Genomic DNA, 26,006 nt, shown 5'->3' with positions numbered 1-26,006 from the left:
CCTTTTCCAGCCTTGCTTGAGAATATAGATGCTGGCGATGAGGTGAAGAATACTTTAGAAAAACATCCATGATCTCACTTCTAAAATTTTTGCAAGCAAAAAAACAGTACCTTTTCACCTGAAAAGAAATCCCAGGATAGAATCAGTTATCGGTTCAGTATCCACTTTATAAGGGAAAAAACAAATTAACAGTTTCCATACTTATTTACCACCAGTAGTGTCAGTTTTAGAGGTAAAGGAGGTTATTTTAAAGGATAGAAAATCTTTTTCCATGCATTAAAAAAAAACAGAGCCTGGCAAACTACTACCTACGGCCAGCTGCCTGTTTTTGTGAACAGTTTTATTGGTACACAGCCTCATCCACTTATTTGTATTGCCTATAGCAACTTTCATTCAAGAGTTGAGTAGTTGGGACATTACAAATGGCTCACAAAACCTAAATATTTACTATCCAGTCCTACAAGAAAAAGTCTGCCAGCCCCTGCACCAAAATATTACCACACTAGGGGTGCCTGTGTGGCTCAGTCGCTGGAGCGTCAGACTCTTCGTTTGGGCTCAAGTCATGAACTCATGGTCATGAACTCATGTGGGTTCAAGCCCCACGTCAGGCCCTGCGCGGACAGTGCAGAGCCTGCTTGGGATTCTCTCTCTCTGCCCCTCCCCCACTCATGCTGTCTCTGTCTCTCAAAATAAATAAATAAATAAATAAACTTAAAAGAAAAAAAAGTATTACCACACTCAACTAAGGCTAAGTAAAAATTAGAAAACTATGGTAGAATACAAAAATACAAATGACAGGCTTGCTCTGATTCAGGCACTTTCAAGATCATAGTTTATTTATTACTTCAGATAAAAAGATAGTATACATATTAGGGAATCCCTTAAAATTCAACTCTACAGTTATACACCATCTAGTACTTTTGCATTGAATGTTAACCAAAAAAATCTCTAAACACCTGAAAGCCCCACTATTAACATGAACTATGGTAATAAAAAATTTGACATTTAATTTGTTCAATATATAGTATTTACATTATGAAACCAATGCTGATACCATAAACAGTGATAAAGAAATAGTAAAAATAAACTTTAAAAAGCAAAGGTTTATTATCCTTACAATGTGCTAATCATCATAATTGTATATAAAAATTAAAACATAGCAGAGCTTTCTGTTACAAAATTCTTAATCATCTGAGTTGTAGTCATTACTTGCTAACAATTTACATGCAATATCTGCTAAAACTGACATTTGATTTGTTTTCCCCCAAAAAAGTATGAGTAGATAAATGACATTTAAGAGCAGACATTAATTTACCTGTGGACAGAAAAAGAAAAAACTGTACTCAAGATTAGTACTGGTCACAAGCCTCTTCCCTATAGAAACGATAGAAACATTTAAGACCAAAAATAATTCCAAAAGGAGATGCATAGGCAAAGGGTGCCATGAATGGCACAGCTCAAAAAGTCTTGGGACCAATCAGACACATCTTTTCTCTTTCCTTCAATGATGAGAGGTCTATTTTGCCATCAAATAATACGGACTGAAGCAAGTGAGGGGCACCAGGTGTACAACAAATGAAATCTTGCAAAATACTAAGATGGAGGCAGGAGTGGCCAGAAGGGGCAATTTATATAGAATTCAAACTATATACAGCATATGTGGAATGCGGCTCACCCCGATCCGGCTTTGTGAAACAACTGGACCTTTAGGATTTAACAGTTAAAATTACAACAAGTGTAATAATACAATAGATTTACACGGGAAACAAAATCCAAGGGGCATTTTATATTATTTACTGTGTTGTTTCAATTTAAAAATAATTTTGCTAAGTATACATCTCAACTGAGGTCTATGTATAAAATGTCCTAATAGATACAGATATTTACCTTTGGTGAGTAAAAGGCCTTTTTGTGACTTCTGTCTGAATCGTAGGCAGAATGCTAGGTGTACGTGCACACGTGGGAAAAACTCAAGTTGAGGTAATCCAAAAGATGTGCGTGTGAGGAGACTGGAGTCACTTTGAAAGTCAAAGCGTGCCAGAATCCCAAAACAGGTTAACAGTGAGGATGGCAACAAGGAATGGATTGCCAATATGGCAGTAAAACTTTTTTTGAAAACAGAAAGAGGAAGGCCTCTCGTACCAGCAGAATCCTGCATACATACAAAAAAGAAAAGCCACCCACCGTTTCATAAAACAAAAGCCAATTACAGTGTGGAAAGTACAAACTGCAGAGAACCAGAAGTCAATAGAAGAAAACCTACTGGTTTACATGAGAGAGAGAGAACTTCGTTCTGAGCAGCTACTTGGTGAATGCTGCCACCACCGCCCACAGGACCTCGTTGGTGTTGGCCTTCAGACACTCCACTTCCGGATCTAAGTCGAGGAGCTGCCGTACTCTCTTGGTGGCTAAATCATACTGCTCGTCCAGAAGGGGAGCGAAAGCATTCTCCAGGACGTCGGAGGCGTGGGCTAGGTAAATGAGGGCCAGCAAGCGTTTGTCCATGCGGTGAGGGTCATTCACCCATTTGTCAAGAACAGCTTCCTGTACCTTCTTGATGAGGCGCTGCTTGATATTGTTGTTGGTGAGGGGATGTGTGGTCATGTCAAAGAGTAGGAAGTTCTGTTTCTCTGTTGTCAATACGCCCTTTTCCACCAGGTTTTTAGCTAATCGTTCCCGCACGTTTCTTAACTGATAATGCAATTTTAACGGATTCCATGTCTCACCTAAACAAAAGATTTCAGAAGTTAGAAATGACAGGTATTATACTGCTAACTTTATAAAGTGTACTACTAAAATAAACAATAAAATTTGATTTCCACCCCCTCTAAACAAATAAAAGAAAACTCAACTATTTTTCTTGTCAACTAAACCATGAACCCCTTGAGGGCCAGGCCTTTGGATTCTAAGCACCCGTCACGTTTTCAGGCACAACAGTTACTCAAATGACCAAATTGAAAGCAGTCTTCAAACCAGGTACCCTAAGGTGCAAATGAGCTAAATACTAAATACATTCAGCCTCCCTCCAGCTGTTGTCAAAAAGCAACCAGAGCAAAATGTTTCTTTTCTATTTAGAAACACTAATGTGCAATAGAGACACAAAAGAAAAAAAGTTTCCTGATTAATATACTATTCCAGAAACTGCTACACAACAGCCTGCAAAGCTAGGAAAGCCTCTTTGGACAAGGCTGTTCTTTGATAACAAATTAATACAAAGCCAATTCTAGAAGGACAAAACACTTTCACCATTTTAATCCGGTCACCTATGCACATTTCCTTTCAAGACAGAAATATTTAAAATAAAACCAAACAATTTTCACAAAGATAATTTTTTTCTCTAGAGAAAGACTAGAAGGAAATGTATCAAAATATTAACCTTAGTTTTCTTTGGGATAATGTGTGACAAATTTTCTTTTTTGTACTTTCTATATTTTCTGAATTATCTCTAAGGAACACATAACAATTTTTTTAATTTGAAAAAAATACTACAGCAATTTTCCAAACTGGGACGTGTTAAAGATCAACCACGGGCACTTTTGTTATATGAAAAAGCAATAAGGTTGAAAAAATTGTTTTAATGTTTATTTATTTAGAGAGACAGAATCCTAAGCAGGCTCCATGCTCAGCATGGAGCATGACGTGGGGCTCAATCCCACGACCATGCGATCATGACCTGAGCTGAAATCAAGAGCTGGATGCTTGACCAACTGAGCCATCTAGGCTCAAGGAACCCCCAGGGTGAAATTTTATAATACTGAGAGAAAACAAACTGTATTGTCTACTACAGGACCCACTAGCCACATGGGACTATTAAATTTAAATAAATAAAAAACTCAGTTCCTCAGTTGTACTAACCATGTTTCAAAATGTTCAATAGCCATGCATGGCTAATGTCTACTTACTGGACAGCAAAGAAACAGAACATTTCCATAATCACGGAGAGTTCTAGTGAAGAGTGCAATCTTAAAATATATTACTATTTAGTTGACCATAAGCAAAAGTATTTTATCATATGACTTAACAATAAAGAATATGGGGCTAGGATAGAGTAATCAGGCCTGGACTTCTACAATTAGACCCTTTGGCCTTCCATAAATAGAAACCTGGATAAAATATATGAAACAACTGCTTTCCAACACTAGTCAAAAGGCAGTCCAGAGCTGTGACCCTTGAGAGAAACCTAAGTGAGCCATACTTTTGCCCAAGCTTACTATCCGATAACACGTCCCAGGGAGCAAAGCAGGACAGAAGACCTCAAACAGAGCACAGAAGTTTTAAAACAAGCAGAAAAAAATTTTAATTGAAAATTTAAATTAAACAAACTAGAAAGACAGAGATCAGAGTTCCAAGAAGGCAAGGCAGCTGAAATACAAAGGCAGAGTACTGGAAAAGAGAGAGCTATGCAGAACAAGAGCTCTAGAAACCTGTACAGTGTTCCTTTGAGTCTGGTTGAAAACAAAGTCACACAAGTTAAGATGAGAAACTCTGCAGGGGTAGGCAAAGAAAAATTAACCAAAAGCTGTAAGCTGAACAACTGTAAGTGTTCACATGGGGCTGGGGAAAATTTGCGTGCCAAGTAGCCTGAGTGGAAAGGTCTCACTGAACATCCAAGATATTCAGAAGGGACTCCAGAGGATCACACCTTAGTACTAGGCCTAAACTAGCCTTTGAGAAAAGGCTATTCTAGACCTGGCCCAATAAAGCTTAAAAACAAACTGATCCACAAGTAACCTAATTGCCTATCAAAACAAATTTCAAATTTCAACATTAACAACAGAATCCGGCATTCAACATAGCATTCACAATGTCCAGCAACCAATAAAAATCACTAGACTTGCAAAAAGCAGGAAAATGTGACCCAAACTGGGGGGGGGAGGGGTTCAACAGAAATAGTGAACCAAATTAGACATGACCCAGAAATGACAGAGATGATGGGAATTCGCAGACAAGGACTTTCAAATGACAATTATAAATTTCTAAATAATTTAAAGGAAAACCTGAATGCAATGAAGAGAAAATAAGAGCTATTTTTTAAACGAATGATCTGGAAGTGACATTCTGAATTTATGATTCACTCTATAAAACTAGGGACTTGAAAAAAACCTGTCAAATAATGAAGGGCTGGTGCCATGAATTATTAAACTGAAGTCATCTCCTGCATTAAAAAATATATATATATTCTTTTCCATAAAAACCCAAGCTTCCAAAAAAAGAAAAACAATCATTGCATTCAATTCCCTTGGTAACTTTGAAAAGGAAAAGAAAAAATATTTGGGGCCCTATTAGATTTTAAAACCTAATAGTATAAAAGAGAAATGTAATTAAATAATAAATTAAATTCTACTTATTTCAATTTCTAGTGTTAAAGAAACCCATGCCTACATTTAATGTTAAGAAATTATTAAAAGTTACTTGATGAAGCATTACTGCCTAACAGTCGTACCAGGCGAGCTCTGGAGCCAGATTGGTTACATGTGAATTCCAACCTGGTCATTTACTAGCTGTGCAAACCTGGGCAAGGTTTCTTACCTTCTCCATTCCTGTATCCTCAGCTGTAAAGTCAAGATAACAACTCTACCCACCTCACAGGTTATTATGAGGATTAAATGAGTTAAAGACATATCCAGTTCTTAGAACAGAGCCTGGTAACAAGGCTAGTTATTATTTATTCATGCACAGAATCAGCACTCTGAAACAATTTAATGTGTTCATAATGGCCTAAAAAAATATTAGGAACTAACAATACAAATGTAAGATATTTCCAATTCTGAAAAGTTTTTAAATCAAGTGAAGGAAATAGATTCATAATATAATTAACAAGCCTGGCAAGAATAAGATGCGTAGGACCATAAAAACAATATGAACAAGGAGCCTAGAGGGAGGAAGAAATTATTTGGGTTTGACGTAAGGGGCATTTCTAGGGAAGTTTCTGGGGAAAGAACTTTCAGGTTCAATCCTGAAATCCAGCAGGATTCTACATCCCATGAAACAAAGAAGAGCCTGCATTACAGGCAAAAGAAACAACAAAGTGGACAGGCAGTGACTACATGCAGAACATAATGAGACCTGGAAAGGAGGTACACATCTTTCCAAAATGTTACGACTTTCATTTTTTAAATGTTGTACCAACCCACTGTCCTCCCCAACTAATGCCTGCCTGCTGTACCTTTCACCAGACAGATTGGGGTTTGTTTTCTAGTATCATAGGCATGTGGTAGCAGCCTAGGACACTAAGCTAGAATTGGCTAGGTTGTGTTTTCTGACCGTCAGAAATTTAAATAAACACAAAATAATCAATAGCAAATTTATGTAAAAGCCCATAAAAATTATAGTTCAACTTTAAAAATAACTGTGTTTATAGTAACTGGTCAATTATCAAACAAGCACTTTTCCCTAGCAACTCATTAGTCAAATAGAAAGGTATTTATTCCATGCCCCCAGAGGGTATCTTGGCTATCTAGTTCCAAAAATGGCGGGGGGGGGGGGGGGGGGGGGGCGGGCAGAGGGGTGGGCAAAATCAAGATTATTCTGAGAAGCCCAGAGTTAAACTTCTCTTTACAGATCTAAAAACACAAAATCCCTCTAATGCTGCTTTACAATGATTTTTTTTTTCATTCTCATGAAAAATCAATGGGATTAGCAATTTACAACTCTGTGCTGAAGTCATACTGAGGTTTATCGTCACTGTATGCAAAATTAAATCTTATATATTACAACCAATGGAACAAGCAATGCTCACGAAGTTCGTGTGAGAAATTTCTCAATTCCAAAATATGCTAACTTACAATTTAGTGTTACTACTAAAAATAAGAAGAGTCTAAACACAGACTTACTTCAGATAAGGCATTCATTCCATTTATGATTGGACCTTCTTCTGGCTATAGTTAGTTTCTGCCTCAGAGAAGTAATAAAAAGGGACTCAGACATCATCTCCCTTTGCAGCAACTTCCTGGGAAGGGCAAATCTCTCATGCTCACTCCAATAAAAAGGTTATTCAGACTACCTCAGATATTTGAAAAACGGAAATCTCATGTGCAGAAGGCTGAAATAGTGCAGGTAATATGCAGATGTTGTTTACTATTTTAAAAAAAAATTTTTTTTCAACGTTTATTTATTTTTTGGGGGGGACAGAGAGAGACAGAGCATGAACGGGGGAGGGGCAGAGAGAGAGGGAGACACAGAATCGGAAACAGGCTCCAGGCTCTGAGCCATCAGCCCAGAGCCCGACGCGGGGCTCGAACTCACGGACCGCGAGATCGTGACCTGGCTGAAGTCGGACGCTTAACCGACTGCGCCACCCAGGTGCCCCTGTTTACTATTTTTAAACTCCCCAAAAAGGTACAATAAAATAACTGACTGGTGAAAGTGTCTTGGCATCCTGACATTTCTGCCATTTATTTTAAGAAATAATAATAAATTAAGCTAAATCCAAAGAACAAAGTCACCTCTGAGATTAGCATACTTAAGGCACCAGTATAAACTGGGATGGGAGGGTAGCTGGATGAGTGAATACACAATTAAGATTTCCACCTAATTTAAAATGTATAGAATGTATTTGTAGTTCACGTTTTTGTAAAGGAAACTGTGAGCAGTCTATGCAGAGAGGACACGGTTCTTTATGTCCACTGCCCAAAAATTACTTCAGTGAAAATGACACACTGACAGGTACCTCAATAATTTTGCTGCAAAAAACTTCTATATTCCTTGACTTGTGTTACAAAACCAAAAGCAGCTTTGTTCATACATCTGGCAGTCTAGTGACGCCTTGTGATCAAACCGATCAACTACAAGTCTTAAGATTTCACAAAGTCTAAAGCATATTAACAACACTAAGTAGTATTTGCCTCAAACATACGTATATTTGTTAACTTTTAAATTAATGAGATATGTAATTGTTTGAAACAACTGGCAGTTTTAGCATGTATAAATGTACAGTGTAAATAATAATATAACGAACACTTGGGGCCTCCTACCCCAGGGAAGTCAGGCCCCACTGTGCACTTAAGGTCACCAACCACCAGACCAACATGCTCTCTTCTTCACATATAATCTCAACTCCTCTGCACATGTCCCTCAACAATGCAGCACAGTACCTAACTTCTGAAGGCCAAGCAGCAACCCCAGACAGGCCCACCAATCTCACCGCTCCCTCTAACCCCTCTGAACAAGAGCACTTCCTTCCTTCTGTCTCATTCTTACCCTTTAAAGACCTAATCCAAGTTTTGCTTCCTCCTCCAATTACCAAAGATCCCCACAATTTCTCTTCTCTGAGCAACTGTACTTTCAGAGAACCATATTGTTAAACCTTAATCAGTTATCGAATTATTACAAATACGCAAGTGTTTCCCAAATGGATTTTAAGATTCTTCAAGCACTTCCTTGATCACAGCACCTGTCAGTAGAGCGATAAAAACTGGTATTTGCCACCACTCATTACCTGGAAGCAACTTAAAATTTTAAGAATTTAAAATTCAACAACTGAACATTTAAAAATGGTCAAAATGGTAAGTGTTATGTTGTGTATGTTTTACCATAATAAAAAATATGCTTTTTAAACAAAATCAGCAAGGTACTAACAGTACCTTCCTGGGGCAGAAAACAGATGCTTTCTTCTTTTAAAAGAAATTTACTTTTTTCTCCTCTCATTCTGGATTCTCTCCTTTTAAGCTGAAATTACAGGTCATTTCCTAATATGTCTGAAACACATAACTAAGATGCTACAGGTGATATTCTAGCATTTACAGCCACTCTAAACTTCAGAGGGTACTGCTTTTTTTTTTTTAATTGCCCTAAGTATTAGCCTCACAGTTTATCCAAATTCCTAATTCAAATGGACACTCTGAATTCCCAACCCAAATGGACACTCGGAATCATTTGCTGAGAATGAAGCGGCCTGTGGCTGACTCACAGCATGAGTGAGAAGTCCTAAGGCTTCTGGGGCTTTGGGGTTGCTTGTTTCCAGAGCTTAGCCTAGCCTAGCCTAGCCTACCCAGTACCAGGTAGCATGAGATAATTTTGAAAACTATTTTGTTTCACAAAATCTTAAGTGTATTTAAATACTTTGGAGAAAGTTTTAAAGACTTCTGCCATCTCTTCATTCTCTTCCATCAGGGGAGAACGGTGCAAGAGAACAGCCCAACTTGATTAAATCAGCACTGATATTGAGTAGTGACAAGTTACTTTCATAAAATGTTACAAAAGAGGTAAATTTAAGATGTAGCCACCTTACATGTTGAGATTCACTCTCCCAGCATGCCATACTTGCATTCCCTACTCCTTGCATGCTTACTTGCATGACAGACATGTATATTGTCAAAGGAAATTTAGTTGTGTAAGACAAGTTAGTAAACCAAATGCCGATGTGCCATTAGCACGTATGATATAAGTTTATATGAAGAGACTGTTGGTAATGGAGGGGTCTGAAAACATCTCCATGGTGCTAAGTGGCACCAAAGTGGGTATCAGTAACGTTAAGACAAGACCCAACTACATTCCATTAAAGAACACTCTGACTTACCTGCCAAAAAAAATTAACTTTGAAAAACCCTGTTTTTCGTCAGTGGAAAACTTAACTACAAATTCTAATCTGCACCACCAGAAGTGGTAATGGGCCAACAACAGCAGCACAACATGAGCATGACACAAAGACTGCTTAGGCCAGTGATCTCCTGAATGATCCATCAAGGTGCAGTTAGAAATTATCAGCACTTCTATTTTTATCTGAAAAAATATTTGCTAATACTGAATATCTAGAGTTAACGTTAATGCCCTCATTGACTCTCTGTCAATGGCCATATGTCATCAACAGGCATAAGTGGAAGACTAACCCAAAGAGGACTGACAACATGCTGGGCAATGTGACATACAGTACTGGTACATGCTAAGCAAGAATCTAGTTTTAATCAAACCCTGATCAAATGGGCAAAGTAATTTTTTTTCATTTTTTTTAACGTTTATTTATTTTTGAGAGGGAGAAAGAGACAGAGCGTGAGCAGGGGAGGGGCAGACAGAGGAGACACAGAATCCAAAGCAGGCTCCAGGCTCTGAGCTGTCAGCACAGAGCCCGACACAGGGCTCAAACTCACGAACTGTAACATCATGACCTGAGCCAAAGCCGGACACCTAACCAACTGAGCCGCCCAGGTGCCCCAAATGGGGAAAATTTCTCTTACTCAATGAAGTAGAAACCACCTTGATCAGAAGATCTACAAGAGGATGGCCAAAAGAAAAATGTTCGAAATTAATGAAAACAATCTTGTAAGTTTGCTTTCCATCAGTAAGAAAGAATGAACACTGCCCTAAGCATAAAGTACCCACTGTTGTCCTATTAGCTAAGAATGGAGTATGTGTATTCAATTTTTAAATACACACAAATGCAAAACTCAAAATCTTTTACTGAAAGAACACCTCATAATAGAATTATTCTTAGAAACTGTTTTGTAAGTGGGAAAAAGAAATTACTTGTAAGAAAAATGACACAATGTTAATTACCAATCTCACAACATCTAAATGTTTTTAAAAGTTAAAGAGCAGTGGGGCACCTGGGTGGCTCAATCAGTTAAGTGTCCAACTTCGGCTCACGTCATGATCTCACGGTTCGGGGATTAAAGCCCACGTCGGGCTCTGTGCTGACAGCTCAGAGCCTGGAGCTGGCTTTGGATTCTGTGTCTCCCGCTCTCTCTGCTCCTCCCCCACTCACGCTCTGTCTCTCTCAAAAATAAATAAACATTAAAAAGAAAAACTTAATGCTGGAAGCTCTAAAGAAGAATATTGTTCGAAACTAGAACAAGCAATCCTAAAATTCATATGGAACCACAAAAGGCCCCGAATAGCCAAAGGAATTTTGAAGAAGAAGACCAAAGCAGGAGGCATCACAATCCCAGACTTTAGCCTCTACTACAAAGCTGTCATCATCAAGACAGCATGGTATTGGCACCAAAACAGACACATAGACCAATGGAATAGAATAGAAACCCCAGAACTAGACCCACAAACGTATGGCCAACTCATCTTTGACAAAGCAGGAAAGAACATCCAATGGAAAAAAGACAGCCTCTTTAACAAATGGTGCTGGGAGAACTGGACAGCAACATGCAGAAGGTTGAAACTAGACCACTTTCTCACACCATTCACAAAAATAAACTCAAAATGGATAAAGGACCTAAATGTGAGACAGGAAACCATCAAAACCTTAGAGGAGAAAGCAGGAAAAGACCTCTCTGACCTCAGCCGTAGCAATCTCTTACTCGACACATCCCCAAAGGCAAGGGAATTAAAAGCAAAAGTGAATTACTGGGACCTTATGAAGATAAAAAGCTTCTGCACAGCAAAGGAAACAACCAACAAAACTAAAAGGCAACCAACGGAATGGGAAAAGATATTCGCAAATGACATATCGGACAAAGGGCTAGTATCCAAAATCTATAAAGAGCTCACCAAACTCCACACCCGAAAAACAAATAACCCAGTGAAGAAATGGGCAGAAAACATGAATAGACACTTCTCTAAAGAAGACATCCGGATGGCCAACAGGCACATGAAAAGATGTTCAGCGTCGCTCCTTATCAGGGAAATACAAATCAAAACCACACTCAGGTATCACCTCACGCCAGTCAGAGTGGCCAAAATGAACAAATCAGGAGACTATAGATGCTGGAAAGGATGTGGAGAAACGGGAACCCTCTTGCACTGTTGGTGGGAATGCAAATTGGTGCAGCCGCTCTGGAAAGCAGTGTGGAGGTTCCTCAGAAAATTAAAAATAGACCTACCCTATGACCCAGCAATAGCACTGCTAGGAATTTATCCAAGGGATACAGGAGCACTGATGCATAGGGCCACTTGTACCCCAATGTTCATAGCAGCACTCTCAACAATAGCCAAATTATGGAAAGAGCCTAAATGTCCATCAACTGATGAATGGATAAAGAAATTGTGGTTTATATACACAATGGAATATTACATGGCAATGAGAAAAAATGAAATATGGCCTTTTGCAGCAACGTGGATGGAACTGGAGAGTGTGATGCTAAGTGAAATAAGCCATACAGAGAAAGACAGATACCATATGGTCTCACTCTTATGTGGATCCTGAGAAACTTAACAGGAACCCATGGGGGAGGGGAAGGAAAAAAAAAAAAAAAAAAAAGAGGTTAGAATGGGAGAGAGCCAAAGCATAAGAGACTGTTAAAAACTGAGAACAAACTGAGGGTTGATGGGGGGTGGGAGGGAGGAGAGGGTGGGTGATGGGTATTGAGGAGGGCACCTTTTGGGATGAGCACTGGGTGTTGTATGGAAACCAATTTGTCAATAAATTTCAGAAAAAAAAAAAAAAAAAAAAGAAGAATATTGTTTTACTGAACATGTATGTGCTTGTTAAAGGGAGTGAAACTTTTAAAACTACTATTTTCCCCATTCAGTGACTAATAACTTTTAAGTCTGCCTAAATAATAAGCTTTTGGCTATTTTGTGTAAGTTCTTCCCAAAAGGATTTTAAACTTTTGCAAAAAAATTTTTTTTTTTTTTTTTTTTTTCTTAAGAGGCAGCAGGAACAGGAGAGAAGGGCAGAGGGAGAGGAAAAGACTCTCAAGCAAGCTCCATACTCAGCAAGTAGCTCAGTTGCAGGGCTCAATCTCAAGACTCTGGGATCATGCCCTGAGCTGAAATGAAGAGTCAGATGCTCAACCAAGTGACCCACCCAGGTGCCCCTTTTTACAAAAATCTTTTAAACAGAATTCAGCTTTTAGTTTATACACAAAAGCTTACCACTAAGTAATTCAATCCAGTTCTGGACCGTTTCTGGAGGTTGCGTCTCCTTAACATGCTTTAGAGCTTCATCAAGAAGAACATCCCCCGTTGGAGCATCTGACTTACAGATCACCTAAAATGTAAGCAATAGGAATGAAATGATCACGAATTCTTTTTTCTGACTTCATCTCTTTAAATGAAAAACTTAATTATGCAAAAACTTCTTGAAGTTCTTCACACAGTGTGAATGTTCAGATTTCAAATTAATTCTCTATTCAGAAATCCAACATTGAACCTAACCAGATTAGCCACAATCATGAATGAAAATAAAGTGTGCAAGAATTAGTAAAGACAAATGCCAGAACAGTTGATACTAATTCTTTTCATTGCTAAACCTTAGGCTATTTAATCAAGAAATTCATTTTTTAAACATTTATTAGTTATAGAAATAAACTCAATTATATATAAAAATTCAGTATATGATAAATGTGGCATTTTACAGCAGTGGAGAAATGAATTTTTCAATGTTACTGAAACAAATGGCTAGCCAATTAGGAGTAAAAATTAAGTAAGACTTGGCTCCTCAAGAGTTTATGCCACAATAAAAGATAAAAATTTTAAATATGAAATATAATTTGGCAGGTGAGAAAGTTTTTTTTTTCAAAATTGTGACAACTAGGGGCGCCTGGGTGGCTCAGTCGGTTAAGCGTCCGACTTCGGCTCAGGTCATGATCTCACGGTTGAGTTAGAGCCCCGTGTCGGACTCTGTGCTGACAGCTCAGAGCCTGGAGCCTGTTTCAGATTCTGTGTCTCCCTCTCTCTCTCTGACCCTCCCCCATTCATGCTCTGTCTCTGTCTCAAAAGTAAATAAACGTTAAAAAAAAAAATTTTTTTTTAAAAATTGTGACAACTAGCAGAACCTTGAATATACCGATAGGTTGGGTAAGACAATTGTTACACTACAAAACTTTTAAAAAAAATTTTTTTTAACGTTTATTTATTTTTGAGACAGAGAGACAGAGCATGAATGGGGGAGGGTCAGAGAGAGAGGGAGACACAGAATCTGAAACAGGCTCCAGGCTCTGAGCAGTCAGCACAGAGCCGGACGCGGGGCTCGAACTCATGGACCATGAGATCATGACCTGAGCCAAAGTCGGACGCCCAACTGACTGAGCCACCCAGGTGCCCCACTACAAAACTTTTTAAAGTTAAGATGGTTATAGACTCACTCCATCTAAAAGTGGAAAAAGACAAGACTGGGGAACAAGAAGAAAATGCTATTTACTGCTTTGGCCAAGCATTAGATTTCTGCAACCTTCACAGAGTTCTTGGCTAAGAAACAAATTTCTGGTTGAAATTCTCTATAATCAAATTGTAATCTGCTATATTACTTATGTTACCTTTATTAAAACATTACAAAATCTAACTATTATTTTGTAAATGCAGCAGTCTTCCCTTAAACTTATCCTCAACAACTGTCCTTACCTTTCTGTTCGATCTTCTGAAAAGTTAAAAAAAATATATAATGAGATCTCTGTTTCTGAGACAGCATGACCCAACAGAAATATTATTAGAACAAATGTAAGCCACAATTTTTTTAAACTTTTGTAATTATTTTAAAAAAGAAAGACACAGGTGAAATTAATTTTAATGTATTTGCTTTAACCCACCATAGCCAAAATATTGACATGTAACAAATATTTTTAAATTGAGATATTTTACATTCTTTTCCATAGTAAGTCTTCCCAACTCCAGTGTGTTATTTACAACATGCCCCAGATGCACTAGCCACATTTCAAGTGTTTGGTTCACAGACACCATCACTGTAGCTAGGGGCTACAGTGTTGGCAGATACGGAACATTTTCCATCACCACAGAAAGTTTCGCTGGACAGTGCTATTCTGGACCATGCTTTTAGTTAAGGGGTCAGAGAGAAGAAAAAAGGAGAACCTTGGGAGAAAAAGTTGTATCTTTATACACTGTAGTCTTGCCACCACTTCTTACTTCCCACTTGCTCCTTAAATCCACTGCAATCACCTCATGCCCACCTTCTGAGATGGGTCTTCTATCAGGTCACAATAACCTGGGTGTAGGTGGGGCTTTTTTCTTATGAAATTCTCTCACAGATAGATTACTCTTCTCTATCACCTCTGTAATTATGCTACTCTACTTAATCTAATAATCTTTCACTTGTATTAAGCTTCCTAACTAGCCTCCCCAAACTATTTATAGCCCTTTTCAATCCATTCTCCTGATTTTAATTTTTAATTTATTTAAATCCAAGTTATTTTACATATAATGTAATGATTTTGAGAGTAGTGATTGATCACTTAATTTATCATATATAACACTCAGTGCTGATCCCAACAAGTACCCTCCTTAATGCTCATCACCCATTTAACCCATACCCCCTCAATGACCTTTCTAAAAGGCAAATCTTAGCTCAACGGTTTCTGCCTAAAAGTCTTCAATGTGTAGAGTAAGTTCCAAACCCCTTATCAAATTTCAGCAATGTGTGGACCACTAGTAAATATGCTCTCCCCACACCTTTAATTTCTATTTAGTGTATTTCTCCTTAGAGGAGAGCCTCATTCTTAAATATGAACAGATAACCAAGGATAACAAGATACTAAAATAAAACCTTCAACATGGAGGAGACCAAAAGACAGAAACAAAAGACTTTGAAGAAACAAAAGAAAATTTCAAAACAGCCGTAATATCCTTAGAGATTTAAAGGAAGATATTACATCCCTAAAATAAGAAGGTGTGATTAAAAGACAAAACAAAGCAAAAAACAAAAACAAAACACACGAAAACAAGAAAAGGTCCCTGGAAATCAAAAACATGAGAGCCACAATAAAAAACTCAACAGAGGATTAAAAGGTAAAGGAGCCAAGAGAATGCCGATTATACCTCAATAAAGCTAGGAAATTAAGAAACAGAAAGAAAAAAGACTAGTCAAGAGGTCCACATCAAACTTATAGAGGTCTAGAAAATGGAGCACAGAAGATACAAAAATAGAAGAAAATTTTCTAAAACCAAAACTAAACACTTCTACCACGAAAGAGCCCATGCATAATGATTTTCAATATATGTGCTGTCACAGTGAGCACAGCATAATGAATTTTAAAAGACCCACATCAAGGGACAGCGTACAATTTCAGAACACCAGGGAAAAACAAAAGATCTGAAACACTTCCAGACTGGAAAACAAGTATCACACAATGAATGAAAACCAGAAGGGCACCAGACCTTAACAGCAACTGTGCATACCAGAGGACAATGGGGAAATGACTTCAAAATTCTGTGGGGAAGTAACTTAAATGCAACATTCTATTCCCAAACCGTCAAATAAAAATGAGGTAAAGAAATTTTCAGGAATGCAAAGTCTCAAAACATTTCCTCCCTCCAGGATAGAAAAACAAAAAATACTAGATCCAGAAAACAGGGGGTTGAAAGCAGTAAAATATGACAGGAAGTTCCAGTAGCACCAAATCATAACCAGTCCAAACCAATGTACTTGAACATTTGAAAATTAATAATGCTAAATTTTTTCCAAGGGAGCATGTGAGAAAAAAGAGATAGCTACATAGAAAAAATTATTTTTTAATTTTTTTAACGTTTATTTTTAAGAGAGACACAGAGAGAAAGAGGAGTAGAGGCAGAGAGAGGGACACACAGAATCCGAAGGAGGCTCCAGGCTCTGAGCTCGAACTCACGAACCCTAAGATCATGACCTGAGCTAAGCAGGACACTAAACCGACTGAGCCAACCAGAAGCTCCAAAAAGATTTTTTTAAAAGAAAATTATGAAAACTCTTAAGAAAAAAAAAAAAAATGAAAGGAGAATATAGGATCTGACATAACTCTGCAGGCAATAGTAACATAATTATAATACTATAAAGTAATTGTTATGGTTTTGCTCAAAATTGCAACATAACCCTATTAGGAAAACTGGGGGTAGAGATAAGTAGTATGTGAGAGAGCCAAATAGTCACCTTTTCTTTTCTTTTTTCCTTTTTTTCCATCTTTCTTAATAGAAAGTAAACAGCATTTCAAAGTGACTAACCAAGAGATGGCAGGGGCTCCTGGCTGGCTCAGGCAGACAGCATGTGACTATTTATTTTGGGGTTGTGAGTTCGAGCCCCATGTTGGGTGTAAAGATTACTTAAAAATAAAATCTTAAAAAAGAGAGAGAGAGAGAGATGGCAGTATAAACTCATTAGAAATATGGAGAAAAATGCCAAAAGAAATAACTAAGAGAACAGCAAGTTAAATAGTGGTCTCCAAGAGGTGTTCATGGCCTAACCCTTGGAACCCTTTACTTTTCAGCAAAATCCCTGTAGATAAGATTAAGTTAAATTAGATCTGGAGATGGTCTGGATTATCCAGGATTAATTAGATCAGGATTATCTAGGAATGAAAGCATCCTTATAAAAAACACACAATGCAATGAAAGTGTCCTTATAAAAAACACACAAAGGAGAGACACAGAGGAGAAAGGAGTGTAAAGACAGAGCACAGAGATGCAGTCAAAAGTCAAGGAAACCCTGGAGCCAGCAGAAGCCAGAATTAAGACACAGTATCCTTCTTGAAGCCTTCTATGAGAGCATAGCATATGCTGGCCTCCAGAACTGAGAGAATAAGGATCAGTTGTTTTAAGCCATCAAGTTTGTTATAATCTGTTAAGGAGACCCTGCAAAACTAATACAAGGACTAAGAAGGACTGCCTCTCAGGAGCAGGACTAAGGAGTGGGTAAAAGTGAATAGAAGATTGTTATTTTTTGTTGTAACTTTTACAATTTGATTTTATAACTATTAATATGTATTACTTTAATAAAATCCATCATTGTTTTTAGTAATCCAGCATTATTTTTAATAAATTAAATCATATGGAGTATTTTCCAAAAAAACACATCAACCACCTAGTTAAGGTCACACCAACAATGAACTGAAACAGAAAGCCCGTGAGGTAGGGAACATGTGTCTCTTGGCCTCCACTGTACTCCCAGGGTCGAGCAGTGTATGGTAGACTTAAGCACTAACTCAATATTGGACAAATGAATAAACGAACAAAAGAGCAAATAATCTGCTGATAACCAACACAAAGCTAGCTCTTATTCCCACAAAAAGAACCAGTATCAAATCTTTTCATTTTAGGTCAGGGCTTCATAACATTAATGTCAAATTGTTTATAATTACTATAATCAACAGCAATCTATGTGTATGTTTTATTGATAACTATAATGGCAAATTCTTAAAGTTTTCCTCCATAAATCTACGGTTACACAGTAAAACAGAATAAAATTTATATTCTGCTTTATGATACAGTTCTCTAAAACAGTAATTTTAAAACCAATCTCAGGCCAGCTCATATAACTCTACTTTGCATGACTAAAAGTAGATTTAATTTTAAAATCCGATGAGGAATATGTTCTGCTATACAATGTTTACTTTGCATATAATTTTCAAGAACATATAAATGGCTCTCTTTCCTATAGGATTATGGCATATCAATCAAAAACATTCAGTTTTGATCTAAAACTATGTAGATTTCTTGAAGATGCTGTATTAAAGAAAAAAACAGTTCTGGGCACCTGGCTGGCTCAGTCAGTTATGCATCTGACTTCGGCTCAGGTCATAATCTCGGAGTTCGTGAGTTCAAGCCTGGTGTTAGGCTCTGTGCTAGAGCTCAGAGCCTGGAAGCCTGCTTTGGATTCTGTGACTCCCTTTCTCTGCCCCTTCCCCGCTATCTCTCTCCCTCTCTCTCTCTCCCTCATAAATAAGCATTAAAAAGCTAAAAAAAAATTGAAAAGTTTTGAAAACGTCATGCCCCCCAAGAAACACAATGACAGACTAGAAGAGAAACAGTTTTGAGTATTTCAGACTGAGGATGGAGTTAAGAATCCTAAAAACTAGCCAAAAATAACGATTTATACAGCCTATCACACTAGAGAAGGCAGAGATCTAAAAAGCACATATTCATATTCTGCTAAAAAGACCAACATGGACAGTTAATTTGCACGATAACACCTTTGAGTTTTAAAACTAAATTATGTCAGGTCTTTCCAAATTATGGCTTTCAGAAGGAAAATGAAGTCTAGAGTCTTTCTGAATATGTGAGATGCAGTGGCCAGTGAGCCTGACAATGAATTACATGAGTCATTACGTACAAAGAACTAAGAAACCAAAAGTACAAAAAAGATATGGAAATATGACTTCCAATAAAGTCTTAACTTTAAAATCAACTTCCTAGTTAATTCTTTAAAGGTATTAGAAATTTTCACTTTTAGTCAGCACAAACTCTTTAACAAGGATGTTATTTAGCACTCCTCTTACCTTTCTTGTTAACAGACTTTTACGTCTCATTCCACAAGCCTCTAGTTGTAACCTTCCTCTCAGTGCTAATTCAATTAACATACAGCCACGTAATCCAGATGATATACAGTCATTCCAAAATGATGTGTAACCCTAGTTTAAAAAAAACAAAAAGAAAAGAAAAGAGCTAATTTATTTTGAATTCAGATTCAAAAACAAATATTTTTAGGCAAAGTTATTTCTGGTACCTTTTACCTTTATCTTTTCATTATTATAATTTTAAATAAAATACTAAAAACTTACAATTGTTATACATTACTAATCTAGAGTTTCAGGTGTTTATTGTCTTTTCACCACTAACCCTTACATGCAGTTAAACAAATAACTTTGGAAGTCAGAGGTTTAAAACTATGTCTCTCATTCTTCATTAAGTGTTTTCTAGGCTCTTTCAGATTACAAGGACCAGAGCTCACTCACGCAGTTAACTCCTGACTGTAGTTTATTATTAGTACATATGGGCAAGTTAAAAAGATCCGGAAAAACAATCTAGCCCAATGTAGCCTCAAAGAATATTGAAACATCATTCATTCTTTTTAGCATAAAAACACAAAGCTAATTTTTTAATGCTTATTTATTTTGAGGGGGGAGGGCCAGAAAGAGAGGGAGAGAGAATCCCAAGCAGACCCCACACTCAGCACACAGAGCCGGACATGGGGCTCAATCTCATGACAGCGTGGAAGGATCACGACCAGAGTAGATATCAAGAGTCAGACGCCTAACCAACTAAGCCACCCAGGCACCCCCACAAGATTAATTTTGAAAAAATATATTAGCAAATTTATGTGCTGGCCCATGCCTAAAGCTCTGAATAACAAACAGTAAGGCAATCAGATGCTCCACCCTCACTCCAACAGAAATTTAAGGGCAACATGCGAGGTGGAAGAACCACCAGACAGAAGGAGACTGACAGACTATCTAGAGATCTGGGGATACTCATATCAACCAGACGAAGTCTGGGCACTATTTGAGAGCAAATAATTGGGAGTCCTCCAAAATATGAAGCTATGAACTTTGCCAACTACTAATCTAAAGCCCCCTACTCTGGGGACACCTAGATGGCTCAACAGATTACACATCGACTCTTAGATTTTGGCTCAGGTCCTGATCTCACAGTTCCTGAGACTGAGCCCCACTTAGGGCTCCATGCTGTGCGCTCACAGAACACAGCCTGCTTGGGATTCTCTCTTTCCCTATCTCTCTGCCCGCACCGCCCCCCCGCTTACTTGCTTGCACGCACACTCTCTCTCAAAAAATAAAATAAACTTAAAAAAATTTTTTTAAAAATGTAAATAATAAAGTACCTAACTCGGAGGAGAAAGGAGAACTTCTAAATGGTTCTCAGAACCTAGTAACATATAGTCTTGGTAGGAGGGAGAGCAGGCCAATGGATTCGCTGAGTAATGGAGGGTCTAGGATTAGGGAGGGACCTAGCCCTTTGATTCTGGCACTTGTTCAAGGTCAGTCTTGGTACTTTGCCAGGTCACAGTGATCAGCCTGTATACAGATGGTGACTGACCATCAAGGTCCATGAGATTCCACTATCAACACAGGGACTTAAATTAGCCTAATAAACTACCACTCCTGAAGGAAAAGGCTTTGGGAAAGTGAGAATTTAGATTAAGAGAGCCACAAAAGAATAAACAAATTAGCAATTTAAAGAGGTCAATTTAAACTCTTTTTTTTTTTTAAGTTTATTTAGTGTGGGGGGGGGGGCGGAGAGGGAGGAAGGGAGGGGGAGAGAGGGAGGGAGAGACAGAGGGAAGGAGAGATAGAGGGAAGGAGAGACAGAGGGAAGGAGGGAGTGAAGGAAGGAGAGAGGGAGTGAAGGAAGGAGAGAGGGAGTGAAGGAAGGGGAGAGAGGGAGGGAAGAAAGGAGGGGGAGGAGGAGGGGAAGCAGAGGGGGGGGGAAGCAGAGAGGGGGGGAAGCAGAGAGAGGGGGAGGGAAGCAGAGAGAGAGAGGGAAGGGAAGGAGAGAGAGGGAAGGGAAGGAGAGAGAGGGAAGGGAAGGAGAGAGAGGGAAGGGGAGAAGGAGGGAAGGGGAGAGGGAGGGAAGGGGAGAGAGAGGGAGAGGGACGGAGAGAGGGAGAGAGGAGGAGAGGGATGGAGAGGGGGAGAGGGGGGAGAAGGGGAAAGGGGGAAAGGGGGGAGGGGGGAGAGAGAGGGAGGGGGAGAGGGGGGAGAAAGGGAAAGGGGAAAGGGGGAGGAGGAGGGATGGAGAAAGAGGGAGAGAGGGGGAGAGGGAGGGAGAGGGGGAGAGGGGGAATGGGGAGAGGGGGAAGGGATGGAGAGAGGGGGGAGAGAGGGGGGAGGGATGGAGAGAGCGAGAGAGGGGGGGAGAGAGGGGGGAGGGGGGGAGAGGGGGAGAGAGAGGGGGAGAGAGAGGGGGAGAGGGGGAACGAACCCCAAGCATGACCTGAGCTAAAACCAAGAATTGGATGCTTACCCAACTGAGCCACACAGGTACCCAGGCTAATTTAAATATGAGGCAGGGGAAGCAGAAATTGACTGAATTTGAGAGAATACTTTTAAACTTAATAAACAATAGGGGTCTGATTAAATTAATACTGCCATAGGTTTAGTGAAGTGGCTACTGAGATCAGTTAAGTTACAGAGGTTAGGTAATGCCCACAGCCTATGTACCCATGCCACCTAAAGCCCTGGGAAGCCTGGGAATGGATTCCACATGAAATCAAAGTTACAGATATCTGGCTTCTACTGACCTGGACACAGAGATGGAGCTCCCAGGTAAGCCTCTAGCAACTGCAAACAACAGAGTGCACCTCATGAAGCAGTAACGGATGTGGACAGTACCACGCCCTGTCTGTCTACAAGTCCGGAAATTCCAGATGAACTGTACTGAGAAGCTCCCATTTGTTAGCTAAGGATGAAATTACGTCTCAATCTCAACTACTCCCAAGGTAACTGTGTATCCAGACCTTAGCCAACTGGAGTCTTTAACAGCAGACTTTAAAAACTTACATGAAGTGAACGGCTTTTAGGCATCACCAGTAGAAAACATACAATTAAAATCACATGGGAAAGTGGACTAATCAGCACAGACAGTTCTGTAGCAAAACATGATCAGGAATTAACCAAGTTGGGAGAGGGGAGGGAGAGGAGGAGTACTAAAAAATGCAAGATTAAATTTAAAATTTTGAATGGTGGGGCACCTGGGTGGCTCAGTCGGTAAAGTGTCCAACTCTTGGTTTCAGCTCAGCTCACGATCTCACGGTTTCGTGAGTTCAAGCCCTGCGTCAGACTCTGGAGACTGCTTCAGATTCTGTGTCTCCCTCTCTCTCTGCTCCTCCCCTGCCCATACTCTGTCTCTCTCTCCAAAAATAAACACTAAAAAAAATTTTTTTTAATAAAAAATTAAAAACAGAGTCTCTTTTTGTGACGATGTTAACTAAATCCATTTTGGTAAACATTTCACAATATTTGTAAAACAAACCACCATTCTATGCTCCTTAAACTTACACAACAATGTATGTCAATATTTCTCAGCACTCCTGTGGGGGCAGGGGGGTGGTTAGTATCTCTAAAATTGGGATGCATTTCAAATAAGATGGTTATTTTAAAGGAAATGCCACATTACAGTTATTGAGCCTAAACCCATGGAAGAGAGAAGAGACGTGGCATAGGCCCCACATGTCCACAGCGGTGTAGTGATGTCAGTTACCTGGAGTACTTAAAACTTGGTACAAGACTGGATGACTGAAACCACATCCAGGCATGCCATCAGTCCACCTGACTTCTCAGTGGAAAAGATTTTTTACAAGGGCAGGTCAATAACCACTGCCTGAAAGATTCAGTCCTCAGACAAACCATTACTCCCTGAAACAATTGCAAGAACTGTAGTCTAGGCGGGATGCAAGACATGATGTGTTTGCCCCATAAAAATATACTGTTAAGCAGGGCAAGCCAGCCACAATAAAAGTAACAGTTAAAACAGGTGAGGAAGACCCAGCAATATAAAGCAGTTTATGATTTGGCTCAAAAGGCACAACTACCTACATTTGCAGCCATGTTTTAAGAGGGTAAAGAAGTCCTAGTTATGATTATGTACCCAGTGACACCACACAGCTCTTACACTTGTAAGTCAATAATCATTTCAGATCCCTAAATGGGTTTGAGATTCTACCACCAGCAATGGAGTATCTTCACGCCCTCGGTTAGTCCAAGGATAGGTACTCAACATTCAGGGTCACACTGAGAGAAGACCACTGGCCAGACAATCAACTTACTGATGAAGCAGCAGCAGCTGCACTAGGAATACCAGTAGCCACAGGACCTTAAGGATGCCCCCCCCCCCCCCCCCCCCAGTTCACTGTAGAAGAAACAACTGGAGGTTAGAAAACCACAGCAAACTACTCTGGGGCCCTACAAGTTATCAGTTCCAATATCCTAAAATACAAGAATGGGAGAGACAGAGATATTCCAAGCAGAGATAGGTCATAAGCTGTTCCCACAAAACCCAGAGAAACATGACTTCATTAGGTTCATGGGTCCAAAATAGGAGGGAACATACCAGAACAGAAAATGTATTAAGACCCTAACTAATATGGTCATATTGATGAACTAAAAAACCAACAACAGGCACATTTGAAGATTATACCATGTGCAGCTCACAAGGCCTCCAACAAAGAACAGAACACAAGAGACAAGAAATCCAAGGGTTCTGGAAACTAATTCAAAGCACCTCTACTTGCCTTTCACCATCTACTTTAGTAACAACAAATAATAACCAGATAAGAGAAACTTTCTCAATGGGGTGCCAGCTAAATTAATTACAGAGTTGTACTTCAATCAATCTTTTGTTATTCAGAGTCCCCAGCATCACAGAGTCACTCAGTCAAATGGCCAAACTTTCAGGCAGATCTCATGAGATAGTTGTGGAACATAAACTGAAATATGAATTACCTTATCATATAGTATGCCATTCAGATGCAAGGTGGTAAGAACAATAAATATGTAATAACAAATGAGGCAGCGATCTCAGGGACATGCTCTACAGACACAATTCCCTTGATGGGCAGTTCCAAGGTCTAAGTTTAGGGGACAGAGTCTACAGAAAGCCCAATGCTGCTACACATCTAAGCAACAACCTCCAACACAGCTTATTCTCAGTGATAATATTTATTTGTATCTCTATTTGCCTGAGTCCGTCAGGTGGCTCAACCTGAGTGGGGGAAAGGGTGTTGTTTTACTGGGTCCCTAAAAATGCAAACACTGAGCTCTCACCATTCAAGGTATAAGCTCCAGAAGTACTTAATGAGAAGCATTTTGCTGTTTAAGAATCAACTCAAGTAAAAGTAGAATTTCCCTATGACCCAGCAATTGCACTATTAGGTATTTATCCAAGGGATACAGGTATGCTATTTCGAAGGGACACATGCACCCCCATGTTTATAGCAGCACTATCAACAATAGCCAAAGTATGGAAACAGCCCAAATGTCCATGGATGGATGAATGGATAAAGAAGATGTGGTATGTATGTATGTATATGTATGTATGTGTGTGTACACATACACACACACACACACACACACAATCAGCAATCAAAAAGAATGAAATCTTGCCATTTGCAACTACGTGGATGGAACTAGAGGGTATTATGCTAAGCAAAATTAGTCAGAGAAAGACAAATATCATATGACTCCACCCATATGAGGACTTTAAGACACAGAACAGATGAACACAAGGGAAGGGAAGCAAAAATAATATGTTGGAGGGGGACAAACATAAGAGACTCCTAAATATGGAGAACAGAGGGTTACTGAAGGGGTTGTGGGAGGGGGGATGGGCTGAATGGGTAAGGGGAATTAAGCAATCTACTACCGAAATCGCTGCTGCACTATATGCTAATTTGGATGTAAATTTAAAAAAATAAAATTGAAATTAAAAAAGAGTCTCTTGTGGTTTGTTTCCCTCTCTTCTCTTCCCTCACCCCTTCCATATGTTCGTGTTTTATTAAATTCCACAAATGAGTGAAATCGTATGGTATTTGTCTTTCTGACTTCCTTCGCTTAGCACAATACATTATACAACCATCCACATCATTGCAAATGGCAAGATGTCATTTTTTCTGATGGCTGAGCATTATTGCATTCTGTATGTATGTGTGTATGTTTGTGTGTATATGTACGTCTATACACACACACACACACAAACATATACACACAAAATCTTCTTTATCCATTCATCAGTCAATGTGGGCTCTCTCCATAGTTTGGCTCTTATTGATCATGCTGCTATAAATATTGGGGTGCTTGCACCCCTTCAAATCTGTATTTTTGTATCCTTTGGGTAATTACCTAATAATGCAACTGCCAGGTTGTAAGGTACTTCTATGTTCAGTTTTTTGAGGCACCTCCATACTGTTCTCCAAAGTGGCTGCACCAGTTTGCACAAAGAATAGCATCCTAACGACAGAACCAGTCCTATGTATTGGGCTGTATGCTGAATACCTGTGTCTCCTTATCTTAAGCTACTTTGAAGGGATTTTGTTCAAGTAAGCAAGTAATTTCTAGTAAGGCTAAAAAGAATTTAATAAATTCTGACATGTATCTGACAAAAGTCTCTAAATAAAGCAACTACAACTAAAAGATTTACACAGGCCAATAAATATTATGCATAGCTAAAAAACTCAAATCTGCATGCACTTAACATTTAATTATTATTAGAAACCTACTCTGATTATGACTATAAGGGCAGCTGCATACTAGTAAACAAAAGGCAGTCCAATCCACCCACATTATCATTTGTAAGAGAGCAAATCAGGACTTATTAACCAAACAAATGTCACTTACAATTTAACTGCCACATTCCAATTAATCTCATCTAATTAGAAGCAAATTAAATCCAAAAATAAATAAATAAATAAA

General features: G+C 38.9%; 1 protein-coding gene across 2 annotated transcripts in view; it reads right to left on the bottom strand.

Moving 5' to 3' along the window:
* Nucleotides 1-804: 804 nt before the first annotated feature.
* Nucleotides 805-26,006, bottom strand: part of GOLPH3 (golgi phosphoprotein 3) — a 52,072-nt gene continuing 26,870 nt past the window's right edge. Inside the window, exons 2-4 of one of the 2 annotated variants that reach the window (XM_043600476.1) lie at nt 19,083-19,214; nt 12,763-12,877; nt 805-2,726 (exon numbers count right to left, since the gene is read on the bottom strand). In XM_043600476.1, coding sequence (XP_043456411.1) covers nt 2,302-2,726; nt 12,763-12,877; nt 19,083-19,214 — 672 coding nt within the window. In that variant the 3' untranslated portion in view covers nt 805-2,301. The remainder of the gene's footprint in view (nt 2,727-12,762; nt 12,878-19,082; nt 19,215-26,006) is intronic. The other variant, XM_043600485.1, reaches the window with a different exon arrangement.

This window comes from Prionailurus bengalensis, chromosome A1 (assembly GCF_016509475.1).
Source record: "Prionailurus bengalensis isolate Pbe53 chromosome A1, Fcat_Pben_1.1_paternal_pri, whole genome shotgun sequence".
NCBI classification, from domain to species: domain Eukaryota; kingdom Metazoa; phylum Chordata; class Mammalia; order Carnivora; family Felidae; genus Prionailurus; species Prionailurus bengalensis.
Note: the sequence above shows the minus strand (reverse complement) of the source record. Positions and strands in the feature narration are given on the sequence as shown.